General features: G+C 53.2%; 2 protein-coding genes across 5 annotated transcripts; one reads left to right on the forward strand and one right to left on the reverse strand.

The window, feature by feature from the left end:
- On the forward strand, positions 718-5,012 carry CNP (2',3'-cyclic nucleotide 3' phosphodiesterase). Its single transcript, XM_021377735.1, has 3 exons — positions 718-1,799; positions 2,297-2,433; positions 2,931-5,012. Exons 1-3 carry the CDS (start codon positions 1,184-1,186, stop codon positions 3,381-3,383), a joined length of 1,206 nt encoding a protein of 401 aa, XP_021233410.1. The 5' UTR covers positions 718-1,183; the 3' UTR covers positions 3,384-5,012.
- Positions 9,149-25,187, reverse strand: DNAJC7 (DnaJ heat shock protein family (Hsp40) member C7). Of its 4 annotated transcripts, XM_021377733.1 has the most exons (15): positions 24,646-25,187; positions 22,995-24,508; positions 16,982-17,070; positions 16,337-16,461; positions 16,144-16,257; positions 15,573-15,647; positions 14,058-14,176; positions 13,568-13,721; positions 13,155-13,319; positions 12,667-12,758; positions 11,456-11,529; positions 10,940-11,086; positions 10,576-10,728; positions 9,911-9,973; positions 9,149-9,425 (listed from the first exon to the last, which is right to left on the reverse strand). In XM_021377733.1, exons 2-15 carry the CDS (start codon positions 23,024-23,026, stop codon positions 9,388-9,390), a joined length of 1,440 nt encoding a protein of 479 aa, XP_021233408.1. In that variant the 5' UTR covers positions 23,027-24,508; positions 24,646-25,187; the 3' UTR covers positions 9,149-9,387. The 4 variants fall into 4 exon arrangements, with proteins under 4 accessions (XP_021233408.1, XP_021233407.1, XP_021233409.1 ...); XM_021377732.1 differs by having other exon boundaries at positions 22,995-25,187; XM_021377734.1 differs by lacking the exons at positions 22,995-24,508; positions 24,646-25,187 and adding an exon at positions 17,202-22,952.

Consider the following 25,355-nt stretch of genomic DNA (forward strand, 5'->3'; position numbering starts at 1 on the left):
GGGATGCGGGGGGGGGGCCCTGAGCCGCGCTATCCCTTCGCCGCCCCTTCCCCTCGCCGGGCTCCGTCGGAGCACGGAGGGCGGCGGGGTCCGGAGCGGCCGCGGGGACAGCGGGGGCTTTGTGGGACGGAGCGCCGCTCAATCGGGGATTGTTCGCCCGCGGAGCCCCGCGCCTCTGTGCTGCCATTGTCCCGCGCCGCCGCGCGCGGCTCCGTCGCATAAAGGAGCGCTTTATCCTCGGGGCTGGCTGCCGAACAATGGGGCCCGGGGGTGTTTTCTATTATTGTTCTTTTGTTTGCACGTTTGAAAAGCGGCTCAGTGCCGCCCGCCCGCAGCTGCCTCCAGCGGAACAGCGGCCCCGGGGGCAACCGAGCCCCGCAGCCCCGGCCCGATGGGACGCGCCGGTGCGGGAGCGGCGGCCCCGGGACGCGGTCACGGCTCCGCTTCTGGCGGGGCGATGGGACCCCGACCCCACCGGGGGCGACCGAGGGGGGGGACGGGAGCGTCGCGTCGTCCCCTTCCGAGCGGGGGCCCCTGCGCTGCGTTCTGGGAGCGGTGACGGCTCCGTGCGCCCCGGCGCTCAGCCCGCACGGCCCTGGGAGCGGAGGGGCTGCAGCGCGGCACGCGCAGCGCTTTGGAACTCCCGAATTCTGGAGTAAAGGGCGGAGAAGTTGCTCATAAGAGCCCGCTCCGCCCTCGGCCGCTTTCACTTTCGTGTTCGGCGGCGGTGAAAGCGCGGCTGCTTTTCCCGGAAGCGATTTTCGCCGCTCCGCGCTGGGAGGAGCCCGAGGAGCCCGCAGCCCCCACCCGGAGCGGCCGCTCCTCCCGGAGCCCCGAGCGGGGCCGCGGCGCGGACGAACCGGGGACGCCTTCGCTTCGCCTTTGCCGGCGGAGCCGCTCCCGCCGCGGGCGCTGCTCGGCGCTCCGGGCTCAGCTCCGGCCCCTCGGGCCCTGCCCGCTCCGCGCGGTGACGGCGCCGTTTCCCCCTCCCCTCGCGCCGGGCGGGGACAGCGGGGCACGGGGCCGCGCTCGGGGCGGACTTAGGGACAACCCCCCCCCCCGAGGCCTCGCGCTCGCACGGCGGCAGCTCGCGGAAGCTCCGAAGCAGTATTTTCCTCTTGAATTTCAGAACAGAAGCTTCTCGAAGAAGAGCCACCCATTCCTCCCGAAAATATTTAGAAAAATGTCTGCTCAGTCAGCGAAAGAACGGCCCGAAAGCTTGCGGTTCCCCTTCCTCGACGATGACGACACCGTCTCCACGCTCAAAGAGTCCAGAACCTTCTTCATCCTGCGGGGGCTTCCTGGCAGCGGGAAGTCCACGCTGGCTCAGGCCATTCAGGAGCGGTACAAGGACGCCTGCAGGGTGATCGCTGCCGACAGCTACAAAATCACACCCGTGCTGAGGAGCAGCATCCCAGAAGAATATTCCAAAGTGGATGAGGATCTAGTTGACTATTGCAAGCGAGAGATCAGCGTTATCGTTTTGGATGACACTCACCATGAAAGGGAACGACTGGAGCAAATCTTTGACATTGCTGACAAATACCGCTACAAAGTCATCTTTGCTGAGCCCAAAACCCAGTGGAGAATGGATTGCTCGCAGCTTAAGGATAAGAACCAGTGGAAACTGACAGCGGACGACCTGAAGAAGATGAAGCCGAGCCTGGAGAAGGAGTTCCTCCCCATGTATTATGGGTGGTTTTTGAGCAAGAGAAGCTCTGAGATCCTGAGGAAGGCTGGCCAGGTCTTCTTGGATGAGCTCGGAAGTCTCAAAGCCTTCAAAAAGGAGAGCAAATTCTGTACGTACCGGGGTGTCTCACCGAGCTCTTCCTTCTGATGCAGCCTTAATGCTCAGCAAACTGAACAAATCTGGTCAGCCTGTAAAGTGATGTTTTTAGATAAGGCTGGCAACAGGGAGACCTGTTTAGAGACCGCGATCTCTGTTTCCCACAGGTGTTGAAGGGGCTTTTCTAACTGAAAATGAATGGAAGTTTTCCTAGAAAGTCTGTGGGGCCGCGGGGAGCGGGGGGGTTCTGCAAGGAACAGATGCAGCCACAGCTGAGATTGCCCCCGCGGGATTTCTGTGTGCGAAGGGGGCTGGGAGGGCATGCAGAAGTTTCTGTGTTCTGGTTGCATCCTCATCCCGGGTGGAAGGAGGGGGTTGTGTCCAGCTCTTCCAGCAGCGAGGAGAGGAAGCACGAAGGACAGAGGGGTGAGGAAAGCTGAGGTGGGGCTTTAAGCGCCGGTGTCGTTTGAGGGATCCTCGTGTCATAGTAACGTTCTCCTGTGTTTGCAGTTACTTCTGAAGATCCCAAAATAAAAATAGATCTCACCAGCTACTTCGTGAAGCGGCCACCCGGGGTCTTGCACTGCACCACCAAGTACACAGACTTCGGAAAAGCAGCGGGGGCTGAGGAGTACGCGCAGCACGAGGTGAGCGCTGCAGCTCCACGTCCCCCCCTTCTTCCTCGGGGGGGCCCTTCCCAGCCAGGGCTCCGCGCGGTGGGAGCGGGCTGGGGAGGCCGCTTTGCTCCCAGCTGAGGGGGGAACGGCAGGGACGCGTGTGTCCCCGTGGCCCAGCCATAGAAAAGTGATCAGCGGGGGGAGCCAGCCCCTCGCTGTCAGCGTCCAGACTGAGCGCTTCTCTCTGCCCGCCGCTCGCTCCGACTTCCACCCTCATCGCCCGTAGCTCGGTCTGAGGGGCGGTAAATCGTGGCGTTACCCTTCTAGCTAAACCACCTCCAAACAGCTGCACTCAGTGCCCGGGTAAATTTGGGGTTTGGGAAGGAGGGCGGCCCTCACCGTGCGGCTGTCGCGTTCCAAACACGGCGAAGTGAGGAGGGCTCCCGCAGCCGGGGACCCCGAGCGCGTGGGCAGCAAAGCTCCAAGACCCCGAAGCTCGGCTCTGACTTGTGCCCCTCTCCCCCCAGGCTGTGCGAGCCTCCTACGGCAAAGGCTTCACCTTGTCCATTTCTGGTCTGTTTGTCACCACGAAAACTGTCGGAGCTCGCGTGGAGCTGAGCGAGCAGCAGCTGCTGCTGTGGCCCGGGGACGCCGATAAGGTCCTGGCCTCCGACAGCCTCCCCAGGGGCAGCCGCGCTCACATCACCCTCGGCTGCGCCAGCGGCGTGGAAGCGGTGCAGACCGGGATCGATCTGCTGGAGTTTGTGAAACTGGAAAAGGCGGGGAACAAAGGGGATGAAATGGGGGAAATTGGAGGAGGGAAGCTGCAGTATTTTGGTAATGGGATGTGGATGCTCGTCCTTTCCAAAAAGATCGATGTGAGGGCGATATTCTCAGGTTACTATGGAAAAGGAAAACTCGTGCCTACGCAGAGCACCAACAAACGGGGCTCTGCCTTCAGCTCCTGCACCATCATCTAAGAGCGCGGGCAGGGCACCTCCCTCCTTTGTTTTGAGAAGGCAAGTAACTCGGTAACCTTTAAAACTGTAAAGAGAAATAATTCTACCTTTACTAAGCAAGCCCTTTCGCCGCCTCAGTACGAAACATCTCTGGGGAGACAGTTTATTGGCCTCAGGAAGAAAACAAAGCAACTCCAGGAGAACGGTCAGGTAACCCTCAGTAACCAAAGTGCCGCTGAGCATTTCTAAAGGGAGAGTGTGGGGAGAACCGGCTCTCGTGGGGCCCTGCTTGTTTTCTTCCTCCGAGGACGATCTCCCGTTGTCTTTTATAACTTCCCTATGAACCACAATCGTTAGATCTGTACACGTCAGTGGCGGAGCAGAGCCCGTGCAGAACTGCTCTGAAGCCCAGCGAGCTGCGCAAGCTCCCCCCGCTCCCACGCCAGGCGGACGAACAGCAGCGGTGCTGGGAGCTGCGTCGCCGGGTGAAGGCCAGACCCGCGCGCAGGCTGCTGCGTCTGCGCAGGGCAGCGGCTCCGAGCAGCTTTGTCTGTAAGGGAACTTCCAGCAGCCAGCGGGGCAACCCGGAGCCCACGCGTGTTCCAGCCCCGTTTGTGCAGGGCAGGGCTGTGCTGCTGGGCGCGGGGGGGAAGCGCGGGGCCCGGTGACGCCTCCGAGCCAAATTCTGTGGACGTGGGGAGAGAAAAACCACAGAAACGGGAACAACGTCGAGGAGCTGCGCCCAGTTCCTGCACCAGCTCCAGGCGCTAAGAACGGGCTGCACCCAGCGCTGCCCAGCGCCTTGTTCTGTAGGGAACAATCCTGCCTCGGCGGGGAACGGAAGAGATGAACTAACGTCTTTTCCACCTTATTTTGTAGAAACTAAAATCGTGTCTGAAGTATAGAGCTGTACTTCGTGCAAGGTTTGACTAGCTGTAGCTAATGCACTGAACGGTAGGATGGAAGTAACATTGTAGTTTAGGAAGTAAAGGGAGGGGTTGTAACCGCGTAACTCGAGTCTGCTCCAACCCCAACCGCGGGGTGGGAAGAAGTTAATGAGCGAGCCCTGCTGTTATTAAGTCTGTTTCATTAAAGCTTATGTTTTTGCTCTTAGTCCGATCGTTTGCCAGGCAGCAGATCCGCGGTCACTACTCTGTAACACAAACCTCAACTAACAGCTGTGGGCCCCAACCCGCTGAGCTGCGCCGTGGTTTAATCCGCAATTAATAAATGGAAATCCTCACTGTGTCCCACACGCGCGTGCTGGGCTCGGCTCCGTGAAGGTGGGGGGGGGGGGGGAGCACGAAGCATTGCAGAGCAGCACGGAGCGCCCCGGGGAGCCCGGCCAGCCAAGGAAAACAGCGCCTGCTTCGTTTTTTAATGAAAAAAAGAGGAGAGTAAATCCCCATTCTAACACCACCAACCAAAAAATCCACGCCTGCACCCCGGGCACCATCCCCGATCCCGCCCCTCCTCCACTGCCAGCAGCTGAACGGGGCTGGGCCGCTGCAGCAGGGGAGCTGTGAGCGCAGCCCTTCCCGGCACCAGGCCCCGTGCGCCCAAGAAGCACAGTGACAGCGTCCTCAGCGACGTCTTTATTAGTTTGTACATCATATACAGTTTATAATAAAGTAAACCAATTGCATACGGTTTTTGCTTCGGTCTGTGATATTCTTCATATAAACACATCATCATGAGTTATGCCTAGTGAAGTAAACAACAAATATTCACATTGTCACCGTTCACATCCTAGAAGGGTGAGGGGCGGCGGGGGACAGCGCCCGCCCCGCTGCGAAGCCGCCCTTGGAGAGGAGGAGTTTGGCAAAGCGTTCTGGGGACGATTGCTCCATGCAGGGACCCCTTCCCTCCCCCGGGAAAGGAACTGACACCGAGGTAACACTCGGAATTTGGATTCGGGCGAACAGAGCGGCTCGGGGCGCGGCGTCCTCTCCAAGTCGGCTTCACAGCGCTCTCTGCTTTTGTCTCGGCTATTCCGTAACGTCTTTACAACAAAGCGGGTTTGCATGCAAGGAAGGTGCTTGTTCTGCTGTTTCGCACTCAGCCCCCGGCGGCGCTCCCCGCGGTTTTCTCTTTCGAAGCGGGGCCGATAACGCAGGCGATCAGTGCTGGCTGCGCCGGAGCTGCAGCCGAATCTCAAACCCGGCCGGGGGCGGCACCCGCGCCCCCCAGAGCTCGGCCCTGCCCGGCCACCCCCTGCAACGCGGCGCTGCAGACTGGGCCTCGTCCCAGCTCCCGCAGAGCTCCTGCAGAGCTCCCCATCGGGGGCAGCTCAGGAGGCACAACCCGCCCAGCGCTGCGCGGGGAGAACCTCAGCCCCAGCCCCGGCTGCAGGACGGGCAGCAGAGCGACGCGTGGCGTCTGCCCGCGCTGACACAGGCCCTGCTCCTGGAGAAGCAGCTTCCATAGGGAACGCTCCGGGTTACGGCTCCGGGAGCAGGGAGGTCACGGCTGGGCACGGCCCCGCTGCTGCGGAACACAGGGAGCTCAGCAACTTGGGGGAACTCAAGCAGGGGCCATCCACAGCCGCCCTCTGCCCCACAGGACGGGGAGGGTACAAGGCACACATTTAAAGGGGACAAGGACCATCCACTTGAAGACAAGTGAACATCTCCAGTTATTAAACCGAGGAAGTGAATGGGAAGGACTAGCAAAGCCCTGCACGGTCCTAACGCTTTGGATTCCATCGGTTTCACACCATCCTGGAGAGGCCAGGAAATGGGCAGAGCTCGGCTGCTGCCGCTCTGCAGCCCGGAGCCAGAAAGCTGCGTGGGACCTGCACTATTCCACCTCTATTTAACACTGCTGTCCCCAGACTGTTCCCACCCACCCAGTCTGCATTGATGCCACTATTTACAAAACAGTCAGAAGCCTTTAGCGCACAGGATCCAGCTTCATAGCAACACTTCTGAGTTCACAAACAAAACCATGTACTTCCCTGGGTAGCACGGATAGCAGACAATTAGAAAAGCCTGACAAAACGGGCAGCCAGAAGCAGCGGAACGGCCTCCAGAGCAGACTAAGGCCCCGGGTCGGTGCCCGGGAGGGACGCGCAGCGCTCCCTGCAGGAGCTGGAGCGGACACAGCATCAGATTTGGAAAGTAAATCCACACAAGGAAAAAAATAAATAACCACAGCAGACCCGGTGGTCTCGAGGTCAGATCACCGCACATGCAAGCATCTCCCGAACGCCAACATTATGGATGCACCTTTCATCTTCAGACAAGAAGCTGCTTCCATCTCAATTGGGACGCGGCTGCGCTCCCCGTGCAGGGCACGGCCCCGTGTCCATGGGCAGCGCCGGGTGCGTCTCAGCTCACCCTGGCCAAGGGTTGCACCTCTCCATGAGGACGATGCCCGGCCCCCACGACGCTGCCGCTCCTCCCCACCTCAGCTCCCCACATCCCTGCGCTCCACGGCCGCCACCGACCCCAGCTCCGGAACAAGTTCGAGCAAAACGTCACTTCCAGACCTTCATTAACTCCACGGCAAGTCCCCACGTCTGGCAGCTCCCGCTGAGCCAACGGAAACCAAGGTCTGAAAAAACAGCGCGGGGGGCCCCTGCGCTCACACAGCACCACGGCGCAGCCACCGAGCACCAAAGGCGACGCCCGCACAGCGCAGACACACACAGCTCCGCACAACGGGGGCAGCCGCCAACGCCAGGCGCCTGCGGAAGGGACAGCATCCTCCATCAGCCCCCGTCACACAGCAGCACTCGGAGAGAAGTCTTGGCACTCACCACGTTAATATTGAACTATTTTAAATCATGCATTCACGCACAGCTTCATAAACACCTGCTGCGTACATGCCCTCTCTCGGAGGAAAAGCCGTTCTGTTCCTGACCCCCGAGGAAGGGTCCCATCCCCAGCCAGGATGGAAGGACACAGCGGGGTGGAAACACCAACAACCACCGCAGCCATCGCACCGAGCAGTGCAGAACCCAGCCCTGCGTGGTGACCGAGAGGAGTGCAGTACTGTGCAGTAACTCCCGGCACACACGGGGTGATGCATCACGGATCTGCCACGCTCAGGTAAGTCCTGCAAGCTCTGACTGACGCTGCCACGAGAGCTGGGCGAGCCCCCGTGGGCACGGGCAGCATTTCCATTCCCCACGCATTCGCCGCTCGCGCCTGAAAAGCGCCAGGACCTCGCTCTGCTCTCAGTGCAATCCGGGTAAGTCCATCACATCACACTGACCCGAAGGAAATTAAGTAAATGTGGCAGTTAGTATTACTTAACATTGGCTCATTTGAAAAGCTGACTTCCGAGCGATTATAAAACGCTTCCTTAATTCTGCAGTACTAGAATTTAAGCCCTTAACACTTCCCTCTACGAAAGCAGATTGTCCAAAGTTCCGACCAAACCAAGCGCGCGCCCAGCAGCACCACGGCTCCACTGCAGCTGCTGGGGACAAAGTCACCGTGCACTGCAGCCCAGCAGCTCTGCCCAGCTGGCAGGACAAGCACAGCCTCAGCGGGAAGGAAGACAAAGATGTCAGCATCTGAAGGAACCACTCCGTGCAATTGATTCATTGCAATTTTTTGCTCCTGCAGTAAAAGTCAAGTTAGACACGATATAAAAGTGTCAGGTTTCTCTAGGAAGAAGCCTTGCACGTTTGTGCACGAACGCCTCTGTTCTCACCCAAAGCTCAGCTCTGCACTGCACGCCCCAGCAGCGCCGCTGAGCCCGCTCCTTCACGGCCTCATTGGCTGCAGAGCCGCCTCCGAGCGCGGGGCTCCAGAGCTGGGCTCGAGGATTCGCCCCGAACAAAAGCACGGGGGGGAAAGGATGCTCCGCTTCCCAGGAACACGGGAAGAGCTGTGGGAGCAGAGCCCTCCCCAGCGGCTCCTGCAGCAGCACCGCAGCCACGACAGAGCGGCGCCGCCGGGACGAACCCGCGTCCAACTCGAGCTGCGGCTGCACGCAGCTCCAGGCCCTCAGCTCATCACCGCAGCGCTCGTCCAAGACAACTCCAGACACTGTGCAAGAGAAGCAAAGGGCAGACCCCCAGCCCAGAGCGGGGCTTCGCGTTTTCCTGCTTCTTTGGACTGGTTCAGTTGCTTCGGTTTGACGCTCCTCGAGCAGCTTAACGCATCGGCAAAGTTCTTGTAAACATGGTGAGAACGCACTGCTGCACACACAGTAACCACTGCCATTAATAACCCCAACGTCACTTTGCATTTCTTCAAAGCTAAGAAGAGTTTGTCCACGTTACGGATCAGTAACACAAAATCTAACATGACGATTCCAAACCCAACAGCATCAAGTTCAGCACAGGCATTAAATGTTCAAGTGGATTAATTAAAAAAAAAAAAAAAACACATGGTGAAAAAATTCAAGCCCAGAGCAAATCCTGCATTCTCTTCACGAGGACAATTTGTGGAAACACGAAGCCCTTAATTCATCCTAGCTGCACCACAGGGCATTCCCACCGGAGCATTTCTCTCTGACACAACCGTGCAGCTCCCGCGTCACCCACTGAGTCCAAGGGCACCACTGTGGCAGAACCACGGCAAAGAAAGAAGGAAACAAAGACAGCAATCAGGTGAAATGCAACTGCACGAGATCGGAGCCAATCTTGGCAACACTTCCAGAGGATTAAGATAATGGAGGAGCTCCTACAGAGCCGAGCCGCGGTGCCACGCCGCGCAGCCAAGCGGAACAACAGGAGATCACTGCACCCTCTCACATGGCGAGATCCCAGGAGGACTCAGGGAAATCCTCTCTGCTGAGCAGCGGGAGCAGTCTGAAAGCATGGGCCAGCATGGAGGGACCAAGAGATTCAAAGCTTTATTATTTCCTTTTTTAATAAAGTTAACAGTAAAACAAAATTCACAAGCCTTCCCTTCCCCGAGCTGGTTTCCTCTTCACACACAAAGCACACAAACTGAGGTCTCCAACCGAGAGAAATGAAACTGCTCTAAGTACAATGAGACATGATGGAGGAAGGAGTCTAAGTATGTCCGTATTCAAGGCTAAAATAAGCAGACCAGGTGTGTGAGGTTTAGCCAAACTGGAAAAAGAAATTTCCAGGCCCAGAAGCTGAAAAAGAAAACGAAAGATATTAGTTCAAAGACAACGTGGGTAAACAGCAGCCTGCAAAAGCCTGATGCCAAGTAATTAACTCAAATAAAACCATTTGGACAAGAAGGGGAGATCTTTTCCACGCATTTCCAGCAGCTGAATTCCAGCCGATAAGAGCAGACTACTGACAGTGTGAACAAGGGAGGCCCTGCAGGCAAGTTTACCAGGATGAATGCAAATGGTACAAAACCATGCAAGACTTCCAAAAATACACTTAACAAAAGCCATTAATGAACACACAGCTCCTTCTATGGGTCGCCGACACTAGGTAAGTGCTGAGAGCTTGCTCAGTGCTGTATGAAGCCTGACCATGCGTGAGGTTTGAAGGGACTTCAGCAGGCTCTTCTCCATCAGCACACCAAAGCTGGGGAGCCCTGGCTGTGGGGAGAAGCAATCTGTGCACTTACCACTTCCAAAGCCAGCAGCAGGACACCTCCACCTACCTTCAAAACTGAAGCCTCCCGGCCCACCAAAGAAGGCCTTAAATATATTATTTGCATCGAAGTCTGCAGAGAAGAAAAGGAAGTGGTAAGATGAAGTGAAACAGTCAGATACAGTTTTCAGTTTAGAAACTGCCTCTTAATTGAGGGCCCATAAAACGTTTTACAAAAAGCTATGGAGAAATAGCTTGCTTCGTCCACTGCAATGCAGCAGCACAGAACGCTGCCATACTGCACTGCATAGAACACGGGACACATCAGTGTCAGAACAGGTAAAAGCAAAGTCTATCCAAGCTTAACTCACAGAAGCAACCTCAGGATTTTGGATAAGCAGCATTTCAGGACCCACAGAATTTCTGTGATGCGAGTTTATAAATCCTATGAATGACAGAAGCTTCTGCATGGCAGCACCTACTGTCAAACAGCTCAGCCAAGGACAACATCCACCACACAACCCAGATTATCTGCAGCATCCAACAGTCAGTGCACATCTGCCATTCAAACACTTCCACAGACCAAACAAAGTCAACTCATGGGGTTATTACAAATGGGAGGCCAAGAGCTGCCAGGCTGCTTCAGAGAAGGAGGCAGACTCCACTCAGTCCTATCTTTTTAAAGGCTGCTGTGGTGGAATACCATTAAAAAAACAAAAACAAAAACACACTGACCTCCCATGTTCAACCCATCCTCTTCTAGATCCTGTCCGCTGTCGTAGCGAGCCTTCTTCTTGGGATCTGACAAGATGGTGAAGGCTTCACCAACCTCCTTAAATTTCTTCTCCTCTTCCTTCTGTACTTCTGCACTTGCCCCACTGTGTCGGTCTAACGATATGAAACCAAGCAGGAAAGAAGCTTTATGTTTCCAGTGCACATGGAAAGCTTTACACATGCCCAGCTACCACAGAACGCATTTTAGATTTCCTGGGGTCAGATTTGTCCATGCATTCCCTCTCCTATTTATTCTCAGCTCTGAGTGACGGTCGCGGGCAGGAGAATCAAAGCAGCAAGACATGCTCTGAAAACATCTGGATACCTGGATGATGCATTAGTGCTCTTTTCCTGTAGGCCTTCTTGATCTCATCTTCAGAGGCGTTTTTGTCAACCCCGAGGATTTTGTAGTAGTCTTTCCGTTTGCTTTTTTTCAGTTCCATCTGTGCATTCTTTAGAAGTTGCTTGTGTTCTACAAAGAAGTGCGATGCCAAAGGAAAGCGGCTTTAGTGCATCGCACACAACCCTCAGCTCCTGCCAGACCAGACGCTGAGGAGACCTGAACTGAAGCATCCGAGGGCCACAAGCAGCCAACCCACTTGCATTTACAACCAGGCAGCCAGTTAAAGTCTAACTGCACACTTAAGGCTGTTTCCAAATGTAGGTGAACAACTCAATGCTATGAACCAGTAGTTGTTACACAGCGAGCCGAAAAGACTAAGGCTACTCCATTTCACTTCAGGCTACTAAAAAAGCAAGACTATTAGGAACAATGACCATATTCAGCAACAAACCCATCTGTCTTATTGAAAGGAAACACGCACAGAACACATACATTTACCTTTTGTTTTTTCTGTCTGATAAACTTTCTCATAGTCTCTTACAGCATCTTCATATTGCTCTGTGTCCATGTAACTGTGGGAACAATGATTGCCAAGGTGTACTTCACAGAAAGCACCAAGAAAGGGGGCTCAGGCACAAGCTTTCTGGGTAGATACGAGTTAAGGGAAATACATGCATTGGGCTGCAGAAAGAACAGTCACTAGAGGAGCCTGCAAAGGGAAACAGCTACTGGAGGCTTACGCACCCCCAAGCTGTGGGAAATCTGGCACGGGAACCTCTTCTTTGGGCTCCAAGCTGGGACTGCCACCTCACTTGGTAGCGCACGTTCTACTTTAGGGATCATGTAATTATTTACCCAACAGCAGGAATTAATAGCAGCCAGCAACATTTCAAGGAAGCTGGTGCAGAGCTACACACCGTCACTCCTGACCAGGGCTGCTAATCTTGGCACCTCAGGGAGGGTGCTCCTGCCTGTCAGCATTTCAGCCCTACTCATGTATTAACTACGTACTGTGGTTTAGAAATCACTGAGATGGAGCTTAAGAAAAGCACGGAAGGACGTAAGTTACAATGAACACACAACAGGAAGGCTGCAGTAATGGTTCTGGTTCACCTAGAGGCCAGGCAGCTTGGCCACAAACTGGAGAATCATCAGAGTTAAGGAAAGGAGCAAATAAACACGCAGTCAGAACAGAGCTTTGATGAGCTTCCCTGGTTGGTGCAAGACCCAGCCACCCTCTGTGCAACTCTCTCAGCCTCACTGTGCTGCACTGCAGTATTATCTATAGCTGAAATATGTACAGTCTCAGCTGATTTCCCTTTGAGGGGAAACGGGGCATTCCATTTCAGTATCTGGAGGCATGAAACAGCTCGGCCCAAGTAGGATTCCCAGCAATGCTTCTGAAAGAGTAAGAGACAGGTTCTCTGGGACAGAGCAACTCCCCGTGTTAGCCTCTAAAAACAGCGAGTCGAGCTCTAGAACAAACCCTGCCTACACACAACAACAGACAGGCAGCCCCAGACACACGCAGGCAGGACAGACCACTCCCATCATCTCAGCACCACACGGAAGAGGTCTGCATGGGCCTCTGAAGACACCACCTTGTATTCAGTTAAGCTCTGGATTTGTTGCCCCATCACTCATCGCTGTGGGGAGGAGGTTCCCATCTACAAACCTGCCCAGCACGTCCAAGATAAACGCCCACTTACCACTGTGCTCTCCTCAAGTATGCTTTAATATACGTGTCATCCAGTTTTACTGCATTCGTGCAGTCATCTATTGCTTCTTCAAGTTTCCTAAGCTACAACGTCAGACAGAAGTGAATCCCAATCAGAGAAAAAAAAAATCTGCTAAGCAGCATTACGATTTTAAGCAAATGAAAGCACAATCTCCTCATTACAAGGAAGGACACAAATAAGGATGCCTTCACACTGATTAAGATAAGGCCGCTCTACATTCCTTCTCCCCCTCCCACTCCACGCAGCCCAAGCATTTGAGTTTTGTTTCTTTAGGAGTCAACTTCTCTAGCTGCTTGGAACAGATCCAATCATTGTGCTGACAGCACTGGATGGTTCCAGCCGCCCCAGGAGCCACAGAAGTGCACGCTTTGTAGAATAAGCAATCTGCTGCTTATCAACTACGTGGTGAGGAATAAGACCTAAGATAAGAGATCACCTGCGTGGTGACCACTTCTTACCTTTGAATTAACTGTCCCCCGGTTGCAGTAGAGTTTGGCATTTGTTTTTATGTTATTAGGATCTATTCCTAGTGCTTCTGTGTACAGTTCATATGCTAGTTTGTAGTTTCCTTCTTTAAATGCTTTATTTCCATCTTCCTTCTTTGCTTTAAGTGCTTTGGCATTCTGAAAGACAACACACCCTGGATAAGGACACCAGGTGAGCGGGTCGGGGATACCATGCACCTTATTTTACCCAGTAGGGGTCCCCAGCCATAACCATTCTAATCTGGTTTCAGACACCATTACAGGATACAGAAGTCACAGACTTCTAAGGGGCAGAGAGGGGACTTCTTGAGCAGAAACAAGGGTTCGGTTTAAAGAAAAAAAATCCTGGTAATTTTGTAGCCCCAACCCCAATACCAACAACTTACACGGCAGGCTAAACATGCTTTCTCATGATCAGGAGCCATTCTGAGTGCCTGGACAAAGAACTGCACCGCCTTCTCAATACAGTCTTCATAGTAAAGGCAGAGACCACGGACATACAGAGCGTCTGCGTTTGTCGAGTCCATTCGTAAGATGTCACTGTGATAAACGCACAGATTTAAGAGTTACCCTACAGCACTTTTCTTTTCATCAACAAAAGCATTCTTCTGCTGCTGAGATATTTAGGTGGTTTATCAGATCTGTGGTAGGGATATAAAAAAAGTGCATGAGCTTGCTCAAGCAAGACTGCTGGTTATTAAATAAGCTTAAGCAGCATTTCCCAGTGCGATTAACTGGAAGGAGGAGGAATTCACGCAGACTTTCTTGTCATCATTTGCATTGAGGACTTCTATTTTTTATATCCCTCTGGAAGAAGACAGCACACAGGACATACCACTAGTTGTTACACAATTTCGAGACCTTAAAGATGCTCACCTTGCTACAGACTGTGCTTCTGGGTAACGACCCAGTAACGCTAAGCATTCAGCCTTGAGGATTTTGAATCGGTGACAGGCAGGAGCAAACTCCAAAGCACGATCCATGCAAAACACAACCTGGTGTGAGAAAAGCAACGTCCAAAGGCTTAGTTGGAAAGACTGCACCGTTACCACATGTGAGATTCCCTACTTGTTTTTTCTTTCTTCTTTGTTTTGTTTTAAGAAGGGCTTTATGTCCACAGGATCGTGGGCCCTGCTTTGTTACTATGACATAGCACTGGACAGAAAACTCAAGGAACACCTGTAGAAGTTCAAACCCTTTAACTCCTCTGAAATTGTAGGCCCCGAAGAAAAATTCAAGGAAGACAATCCTGCCCCTGTTTCCTGCGTTATAAAGGCGTGTGGGAGGGACAGAAATTGAATAGACTGAGACAGTTTGGACTGGACAGAACACAAAAAAGTACAGTGCAGGGACTGATCTTAGACTGGTCTGAATGCAGTGGGCAGGGTGATCTAATGGGTCTTTTTCCATCTCTGCCTCTTTGGTAGGGACATCTGCAGGAGAACAGGGTGATTGTTCCACCAAGGTTCATCTGCCTTCCCGGCCTGTGACATCACGATTGCCCGCTGTGGGAAGCACTGTGCTTCAGACTGAGAAGCCAAAGGCTTCTGGGTGAGAAAGGAGCAAGAGCAGCGCTCCAGAAACAAAGATCACATTTCATGCAAGTCTTTCCAGTGAAGTGAGACAGCAGAAGTGAGGGGACAGATGCAAAAGTCCAGAACAAGCAACACAGGCAGGGCGATTCCTACACATGCAATCCAGACTGACCATACACCCCATCTGTTCCTCATAACAAGGTAATGCAAAGCTGGGATTTATGCTCCTAAAACATTGAGCTTAGCCTAAGAGCCAGTGGCCCAAACAATGAGCTTAACACATCAAATAGTCTCCTTTCTACAGATCTTACGTGCACCCACTGAACAGAAACAGTTTCATGAGAAGCGTCAGGTGCCTTTCAGATTTCATGCTCTCACTTCTTGTTGTATCAGGTCAGTACTGGCTGCATCCCCATTACAGCCCACGGCAAGAAAGATTTGGAAACTGTAACAGAGAATGCCCAGTGTAGATCTGCATTACTCCTTCAGTGACCCTCACTATAACACTGACAGGGAGATTGCCTTCTTTTCTTTCAATTAAAGAGTTGAGAAAGAATTCCAGCCATGCATTTCAGGAGCAAAGTGCGATCGAGTGCTGCTGCTGACCAAGCCTGTACCAAACAGCTCACTCGTGGTCCCACTCACCCTGCAAAGCAAACAACCATGGGGGACACTCAGCCCGAACCAGTCACCCTCGTCACTTTTCATTTGCTCAGTGTTATGAGACCATAGCAAAACCATGCTGCACAGCACCTCCCACTAGGGCCCAGCAGGGGGAAGATGTGCACCTAACTGACCCGGCCAGGTAAGAGGTGTCTGCTCATGATGCTGCAGGAAGCAATCAAGTTAATCTTACCTTCCTGAAATCTCGCTTCTCAAAATCCACTTCTGCTATCTTTTCATACTCGAGCACGGTACTGGCATTCTTTAGCTAAAGACAGGAGCACACAGTAAGTGTTTCAGAACAGTCACTAGTCTGTAACACAATCACGCATACAAGCAGTCAATCCCTCCAGTGTCATAAGAGTAAAAACTACTGCAGACCACAGAACAACTGCGGACTGTGTCAACATTTTTGCCAGCACTAAGATCAGTCTAACTGGTAGCCCAGGAAAACGTACACTTGTGAATGATATACAGAAGGAGCAGCTTTCTACACGCTGCATCACTCATTTCCATGCTCCCTTACCATCACTCTCCCCTGGAGTGCTGGCAAAAGACCAGCTTAGCCTCCATGCCTTCCTGCCAAGAAGAGACAACCACACACAAAAATAATGATGCAACTAATTGGTCTACTGAGAAACAGGTAAGGAGACTTCCTTACCATCTCATTTCTTTTCATGACATCAAGGCACACAGTTGTTACAAACCAGTTCAATCCATTTCCTTCGACAGCCCCATCTACAGGGAACATTTCAGCTTCTTACCTCTTGCTGTGCCTGAGTGTTCTTATGATCCAGTTCTAGAACTCGTTGAAAGCAGCGGCTGGCAGCCATGGCATTCCCTAGGGAGAGATGGCACTTCCCTTCCCGTAGATGGCCCTGAGAAGACCGTTAAAGGGAGTTGCAGGAGCAGACAAGTGTTCAGACACATACAAGAAATATGACGATTTCCACATACCCTTACAAAGCTATCATCCAATCTGACGGACTGCTGAGCATCTCCCAGTGCTTCTCGGAATCTCCCCAGCATCATGAGGGTGGCAGCTCTGTTACCATAATAACTGGCATTGTTAGGACAGGTATCTGGAGGAAATGGAAAGGCATTTGCTGTTAGCGTAAGGTGAGCAGCTACACAACTTGTAGAACATACTCAAAAGTCCTTGTGGGATTTAAAAAAAAAATCACATTCCCTCCCAGTTTCTAAAATCACCAACGCGGCTCACAAAGATGCATGATGGTTTAGAACAGAAGCCATAAAATCACTGCTTCTCACACCGTGCAAAGGCTTTAACTCACACAGAACAGAAGCCTGTAGCATTTAGCCTGGCAGCACTGCTGACCCTGCATTAGATGGAAAACTGGATTGGTTTCTTGCCAAAAATATCTTGGATGGAAGAGAAATAAAAAACTGTGGCACATCACCCACGTTAGCACTAACTTGCATAATCAATCCAGTGAAATTCTGCAAAGTAATTAAACCAGCAAAAAGTTTTCATCCAGTATGTGCTGCCGGAAACCCTGCTGGTATCACTTAAAACCAATAACCAGCTTTGATTTTTAGACACTGCATTCAGCAGAGATTATCATTACCAACTGCTCTCACCTATGGCTTTTGTGTAATAGTTGTATGCTTCGTTGTAATCTTTCTTGGCGTAGTATGCGTTTCCTTGTTCCTTGAAAGACTCTGCTTCTCTAAAGGAAGAGAAACACAAGGAATAGCATGAGAACACGTTCTGACCATAACCAAGCTCGTGACCTCCAAGCAATCTTAGCATCGCTCCGCAGTGCTCTGAACACTTGTAGCTGATTGCTGCAGGACTTACTCCGCGTGGTTGTTGCCCATGAGGAAAGAGCACAGTGTGGGCCTGGCTCTCAATCCAGCACCTGAGGGCCAAGAACATGGAAACGACCAGCTGGGCTGAACACCAGGAGCACAGCAGCAGACTGAACACCTGGGAGCAGCCTTCCCAGCTCACACGCAGCTGCCTGTGGAGCTGAGCAAGTCTCAGTGTACGTGGCTGTCAAACACTCTGCTCCCGGGAGTGCTGCACAACCTCGGCAGCCACTCAAGTCAAGAAACTGAGTGCTATCCTTCAGCAGCAGTCCCACATCTCTGAGAAACGGGGCCAGGAACAAGTTCTATGCTCAAAAGAACTAAACCAAGGAGAAATAGAGGCGCTTCTCCTTGAGGCTTGCGTGGCACTGCCTTGGCAACAGGTCCAGAAATAGTCCTCGCACTCAAGAGCAAGCATTTGCAGAGACAATTTAGGACATTTAAAAACATACAACATATGGTTTAAAGCTGCATCCTTTAAACTCTTGAAAGAAAAGTTTCCCCTAAAGGAAATTAAACCCTTCCCCACCTCCTCTTGTCTACCTTCACCATTTTATATAAGCAGTCCAAGAGGAAACTCGTGCCACGGCGCTGTGAAGTTTAATTCAGTTCTGATGAACTCAGTGATATCATTCACTTGCTTCTCCTCAGCCAACTCACAAGAGGCACTGCCCTCTCTAAGACACAGCACTCAATACCTGCACCATGCTTCTCAGCCTGCACTGCTGGAGCCAGAGCAGCAGATGCTGCCTGCCCGCTGCCCGCAGCGCCTGCACGACCAGCACTTCTGAACTAAGGCTGCTGGACTCCGTCCTCAGTGTCCCTCCCTGGACACAACCAGCACATCCCCGAGCTCCAGCAGCTAGCGTCCTTCTGCTAGAGCAGCCCAGCCACAGAGATCATCTGCACAGGGGAAACGAGTATATCATGAGTAGTACAGTTGAAGTTGACCATCACGGGTCGCCTTACTCCTCACTGTCAGACGGCCAGCTGCCCTGAACGTAGCCTTTGCTGAAGCCATGGAGCAGAGGCCAAGGAGGCTGAAATAGCTGGGTGACAGTCCGGCCTGCCAGGGCAGAGCTGCACTGCAGGCTCAGACACAGGTTGCTTTCAGGCTGCTCTGGAATGCCAGGCTTCAGCATTTTCTTGAAAGAAGGGTCCCGAGGCGAAGGTGTCTTTGCACTGCTTACTGCAGCAAAGCTACTGACAGGAAATCCAGCGCAAACAAAACCAAGCCAGTGCAGAGAACACGGGGACAGGGTGAAGAACTGCATGGTTTTCTATGCACAGCTTCTCCATACAAGTTCAGAACAACACTGCTGCATCAACTGATCCCACGGCTGAGCAGCTTCCATTCTGCACGGGCAGTACAAGGTTATCTACACCAGGAGCTGCGCTCCGTTCGAAGCTGCCAGCCCCCGAGGACCGACAGCACCAGGGCACGAGCAGCTCCAGCCGCCTCCCAGGGAGAGAACAAAGGGAAATGTGTTGAAACAAGTTAACATGTTTGTAACCTCATTCAGGCCTGCCATTGGCCGTTCCCACACAACTGCCTCATGCAAAGGGTTGTTTGCACAGAAGCGCCACAGTTTTGCCAGCTGGCAAGACAATAGACACAGGGTGCTGCTGCTGCGAGGGCCCCCGGGGCCACAGCAAGAAGTGAAAGCGAGCAGCGCATACTGGAAGTTTTGCTATCAATGGCACTCAGACCATGGACCAGACGCAGCCCTACCGTAACTCTGCTGAAGTCAAGCAATGTCTCCACGCACTGAGGAGCAGCAGGATGAGCCGGCAGGAGGAGCAGCAGGGCAGCACGGGGCTCGCCGTGCGGGGTTCAGCAGCACCCAGTGCTCACCCCGTGCTCTGTGAACTCGCCCGGCATCTCCCACCGCTGCTCCAGGAAGGTGCTTACTCAGCAGCCCTGCTCTTCCCAGAAGCTGACGTGCACCCAGCACGGCTGCCAGCACAGCGCCGGGCTCCTTCCCCTGGGGCACGAGGGCTGGCAGCGGTTCTGCGCTTGCTGGGTGGATTTGTATCGCTGGTGGTGGGACCCAGACTTTGTAGGACTACAAATGGGCCCCAGTGCAGCCTCCTCTGTTACAGACCACGTGCTCGTAACGCAGTGGAAGAGAACAGTTAGCAATTCAGCACTACCTTGGCTGCAAGCAGCTTAAACACAACTTCAATTTCTGTAATAACGAATGGAAAATTAAGTCACAGATCCCGCTTACGAACCTCCCTCAGAAGCTCTTTGTTGTATGGCGTGAAGAAAGGATGCACAGCACTAATGCAGAACTCACCCCGAGCTGCCCCAGCACCCTCAGCAGCGTCACCTGCCACCCACAGGACCGGGCACCGCCAGAAAGCGCTGGGCAATGGAAGGAGGAAAGCAGATACATGGCAAACCAGCCTTCACAAAGCACAGCACCGTGAGATGCTAGAGAACATGCATGAACAAGAATTACTCATCTCTGCTCTTTTTTTGGTCTGTCTCCCTTTTGAGCCTTTAACATAAAGCAGATCGATGTACCAACAAGTCACAGTGCCTCAGCCAACAGCAGCAGAAAGGAAATACACATGGATTTCCATTGCTCACACCACTTAAAGCTTAATGATGGAAAAAAGTTCATGAAAGGAAACCCAAAATCTCCTCCAAAGCACAAAGGCAAAGCCAGCTGCTGGAAATGCAAGGCTCGGGGTCTCAGGTCCCAGACACAGAACAGAAGCATCTCTCCCCAGTTGTGCTCCATTGACATAGAAAGCACACTGAGAAACAGTTCTTGTTTACCACGGTCTCTGGCTATAACAAGAAGAAATGCAGATCTCCTGGTATCACTGGTAATTGTTTCAATCCAAACAGATGCTGCAGCCTGAATGAGATCATTCTGCATCTCGCACTGATGTAGGCTGCATTCCCCACTTGCTACTTTTGAAACTGAAGAAGAATCATGCTTTGCTAAAAATATGATGCAGGCTGAATGGACTGCTTTGTTCCCAGCGGGCAGAGCCTCCTCAGGGTTCACTGCAGCCAACACAGAAGACAGGGAAGAGTTGCACCAGGACCTCGGGAAGAAGCTTGTCTTTCATTGTGTGCGTGCAACCAGGGCTCACAAGGAGGAGGCTGTTAGGAGTAACTCTCCCTGCAAGCTAGTCTTTTTTTTTTTTCCCTTTCATAACATGTCAAGGCCTCTAATTCTTCCCCCGTCATCCTGGAAGACCTGCCACGTTCAGGCAGCAGCCACATGCTCCTGATGCTGCAGCAGCATCCTCCTGCCCCTCGCCAGCAGCGACGCAGCCATGCCAAGGCCCCCCTGCTCACCGTGCCCTGCTGACAGCTCAGCCCTGCTCGCTCCCCAGGCAGCAGAGCGATGAGGCACAGCCATCCCGCTCCTGCCACACAATCCCACGGCTGCTAACAGCTCCTGCCTCCTCCCCAGCACCGGCACAGGCAGCCCCCACACAACGCCGATCGCAGCTTCCCCCCTCCTACTGCAGCTTGCAGCAAGGAACGTGCAGACCTGCCTTCCAGCACACCTCACCTTCCCAAGCCATCAGAACCTGTGCAGAAAGCACCTCTCAGGTCTGGCTGCGCTGGCACGGCCCCGCTCCAGCTCCAACGTTCTGTGCACACAGGTACGTGCCCTCAGAGCTGCAGACACCCAGCACGTGAGCAGGCGGCGGCCTCACCACCACTCAGCTCATGACCACCACTCGTACTTCACCTCCTGCCTCCATTACAACACACTGACAAAAAATTGTAGGATTTAAGGGACGCTCCGAAATCCCTGTCAGAAAACACAAGTACCCCACGGTCACCAGGGCACTGTCTGAAACCACAAAATCTCAGGGAATGGGAATTTTAACTGGGCCAGCTTCTGCCTACGAGGCGTCCAGAGCCCCCAAAACCCATCAGCCCCCCATCTCCTCCAACCCAAAGAGCACAGCTGGCTCCTCTGAGCAATTCTCGCAGAGATTTTTCCTTAATAGCACATGGTGCCTCCATCCCGCAGCTTCCCTGTTGGATTCCAGACGAGATTCTCAGCTGTCAGATGTTACTCAGCTGCCTGGGTAAAATAAGTTGGGTGATCTCAATACAGTTTACATTGGGCAGATGTCTAGAGCTTAAAATTAGCTGCTGTGTTTCCCACTGGACATACCACAGCCTTCCCTCCTTTCAAGGCGCAGAAGAGAAGCCAGGCACTAAGCGGGCTGCAGATGCACGCTTCTTCCAGGTTAGGTTGTACACTTTGTGACTGAGGAGGTCAAGTGAAGGGAATATATATATATATATATATATCCTATTCTGAATCTGACATAAAAGAAGAGTACAGGTGCAAAACCAGGTCCCCAGGTACAAAACACAGTCATATAAAACATACCACCATCACACTCAGGACTGAGATAGTCTCACGCTGACCCCATGGCAGCAGAGAGCAAACGATGCAGAGCAGAAGAGCACATCACGAACACATTGCTCTGCACATCAGCACCCCCCACTGAGCAAGGAGTGGGTTTGCTCCCAGCTGCAATGCAGCAATGAGAATGAAGACATTTACTTGCAAAATGACCCCAAGCCAGGGAAACCTCAAGTCTCTACGAGCAAACATCTGCACGGTAGTCTAAGAACTCGCCAACCGAAAGGGCTGCCTCGGGACCCCGGGTCTTTTGGGAGAGCGGTCCGCAGCAAAATCACAAACATTTAGTCCAGAGGGTGTACAAGAAAAAAAATCCGTACTGTCCTTTACACACACCCCAGAACACTCCCAGTACCCGAGGACAAACTCAGCCATGGAAGGCCAAAAGCCACAGGAACTCAAATATGCCACAAGCAGAGAGCAGGAGCACAGAAAGGAACCAATGTCCCCTGCAGCACCCAGTGTAAACAGACAGATGAGTCCTGAACGTTAATTACGCAGTTATGTAATGCACCTTGCTGGCAGAGCTCACCATTAACCTACTTCAGACTAACAGCACCATGGCTGATGGCAGGGCCGAGGCTCAGGGTTTGTGAGCACCCACAGAAGGCCCAGGAGCACCCAGAGCACTCAGTGCCATGAAGCCCTGAACGAAGGAAACCACCCACCTGCAAGAACTGCATGGCAAGACAACTACACCCACACGATTCGCCCTAAAAAAGATGGTTTCGAGTTCAAGAAAGGCTTCAATTCCAAGCACTGAGCATCTTTTTCATGCTGTATACGGAAATTATCTAATTCAGAGTATTCAAATGCTCTGCAAATGCATGGGAGATCAAACATCTCCGTGAGGAGCTTCTGCCTTTCCTCGTATTATCCTAAGATGATAATTACACGCTCGTAAAACAGGCTGGATTCACAGCCTGGGAATCTCCAGTGCCCGGTGACAAGCAGAACAGGAATCCTGGAGCAGCTCATACCCACAAACAGAGCCCCTACGGCCAACCAAGCCCCGGGGCCTGGCAGCACTCCCCGGAGAGGCGGCCCAGGACATTTATTCCGGAGCAGCCTGGCCGAGATGCAGCCAATTTCATGTAAATAGCAGTGGAAAGAGCCTTCCTGATCATCCACACCTGGCAACCTCCAGGCAACATCTGCCAGACCCATCAGTGACCTGAATCAGGGCCAAGTCTGGAACCTCCTTTTTGATTTCCGCACAATTTACTTTGTGTGGCAAATTTCACATTCATTGTTTTATTAAAGTTAACGATGATTTCCTGCTGAGGCATCAACACATCCAAAGTCTGCAGTAAGAGCAGCACCCTGCACAGATCATTTCACAATATTTTCCAAACCATTTCAGATACCTCTCTGAAGAGGCTGCCGCATCCTCCAGCATTGAAGAAAGGGGAGAAAGATCCAGTCCTGAAGAAGCACAGCGACAGAATCCAGAGCTGCCAGGAAGATGACAAGGAAATGGTCCCCAGCAGAGGGACAGCAGCCCCACGCTCCGGGATCAGCTGGGCCAAGGGAGGAATGGATCCCAAGGGTCGGAAACTTTTACTATTTAGGAAAAAAAGAAAGCGACTTCTGGGGGATGGACCCTTCCCTGACTGCACCACAGCGCAGCCCCCGCCCACCAGCTGCTCCCCAGCAGAGGAGCTGGAGCTAACGGCACCGTTACCCAGCAGATAAAATTAATGCACTTACATCAACCCTCTTCCGTCAGGACCCTCGCAATTTATGCTGCCACAGCCAATAATTATCCTATGACCACACTCTATTCCTGTCCCTTAAGCCGCCGGTGAGCGAGCCGCTCGGCATGTTTACAGCTGTTCCAGTGCGCTGCGGTCGTTCAGAAATACTGAGCTCCACTCTCACCACTTTTGTTTTTATGAAGCCGCAGAGAACAGAATCGCACATTTAGACGAGGGTTAGCCCTTAAGCAGAGAAACTACCTGTGCCTCGTCATGTTGCCATTCCTAAAGGGAGGTACAGAACACAGGAAGCTCGGTGCTGCCTTACAGCAGCAGTTCAGTACAGCTTTTCATTTATTTTTGCTGCTTTCTAATAGAATCTGGCTCAGTCACATCGTACAGGCCGCATTAAATCAGATTCCAGAGTACACCTGTGCAATTAATGCCGAGTGCCTGCAGAGCCCTTGTGTGGTTCATGTTTTACAAACATTAAGCACCTAATTAAGCCTTCAGCCATCCTCCCTAATTTGGTGACTATCACTCTAATTTACATTAGATCAGTTGAGAGATAGAACTTGAGCAACTAATGTAAGCCCGAGGGCCAAGGCAGAGCAGAGGCTAACAGACAGGAGATGCGTCCCCAGGACCCTGCTCCGTGCCTTGTGGTCCAGGCACCTCCTGCTCACACACTTCTCTTTAGATCCCAACAACAGAACAGGAAACACTGCGAAAGCACCTATAAAACCCCAGGAGCACATGGCACTGCCCATGGGCTGCAGCACCGGCCTCATCACACCTGGAAACGCACGGTGACCCAGGCTGGCTCTGTTCCTCGCGGCCAAACTGCCCCTCAGAGCACGACAAGGACCAAACTCCTGTCCCAGGGCTGCTCCCAAGGAAACTCAGGAAGGAGGAAGGAAGGGAAATGTCAGAGGACAGCATGAGATGAGGGTGCCTCCGGCGTGGCTCTTATTTGGGTATTTTTAACACTTCAATCGTCATCTTTAATTAGCCCGAGGGAATGAATCACACCAGCAGGCTCCCCCAGCTTCACGGGCAGCACGGTTTGGCAGAGCTACACGCACAACACGCAAGTGCCTCTTCAGCAACATTTCATTCCGCTCCTCAGTGACATCACCAGGAAGCTCGCTCGGTCCCAGCGCTGCTCCTGAAGCCATCAATTCCTGTCGGTACATTGCAGCATGAAGCACCTCGGGCCATCGGCATTACTCTGAGAACTGCATTCCTCAGAGGCCACTTTCAGTTTTGTTTCTCCTTATGATTTCACCAGCCAATTAACTGTCGGGAACAGTTGCCTCACCTCCCGCAGCACTAGCTCTCTGCTCCTGGCTCCCTGGATCTGCTGGACCCACGCTGCAGAGCGCAGCTGTCCAGGCGCCGGACCTTCCCCATCGCATCGTCTGCAGTGACTGCAACACTCGGCTCTTAAGGAAGCACGCAGCCCCGAGGAGGGCCGCGATCCCTGCACCCTGGCTGCTCCCTGGGCAGGCTGAAGCAGAGCGCTCCAGAAATAAAGCGGTTACCGGTACTTGCAGCAGTTACCTGGAGAGGCCCTTTAACCACAGCAATGGTTTCAGAACGACTTTACCCACATACAGGGCCGCTGCGGACCTTCTCCCCCATGACAATGCAGCGTAAGAACTGGTAGCACCTCAGCGGGCAGGGAGGGTGCACGGAGCACTCTGGCCTCGGCCTGAAGCCGCCCCTTCGCTTCCTCCTCATCCTCAGCGACGGGATGAAGCGTTCCTGGACGCGGTCCTGCGGGGCCTCCAGGCCGAGGTGTTACCTTACGCCAAGGGCGCCCGGCTCTGCTCGAGCAAAGGCAGCGGTCACGGGTCCTCCGCAGGGGCACGGAGCGCTCAGCGCTGCAGGTGTGGGCGCGGTGCGGTGCGGCGGGATGCAGCACCGGGGCGGGGCTGACAGAGCCCACCGCAGCGCCGCGGGGCCGGGCTGGAGGCAGCACCCCGCCGCACGGAGCGCGCCCCGCTCTGCCCGCCCGCCCCAACGCAC

The sequence above is a fragment of the Numida meleagris genome, chromosome 26 (assembly GCF_002078875.1).
Source record: "Numida meleagris isolate 19003 breed g44 Domestic line chromosome 26, NumMel1.0, whole genome shotgun sequence".
NCBI classification, from domain to species: Eukaryota; Metazoa; Chordata; class Aves; order Galliformes; family Numididae; genus Numida; species Numida meleagris.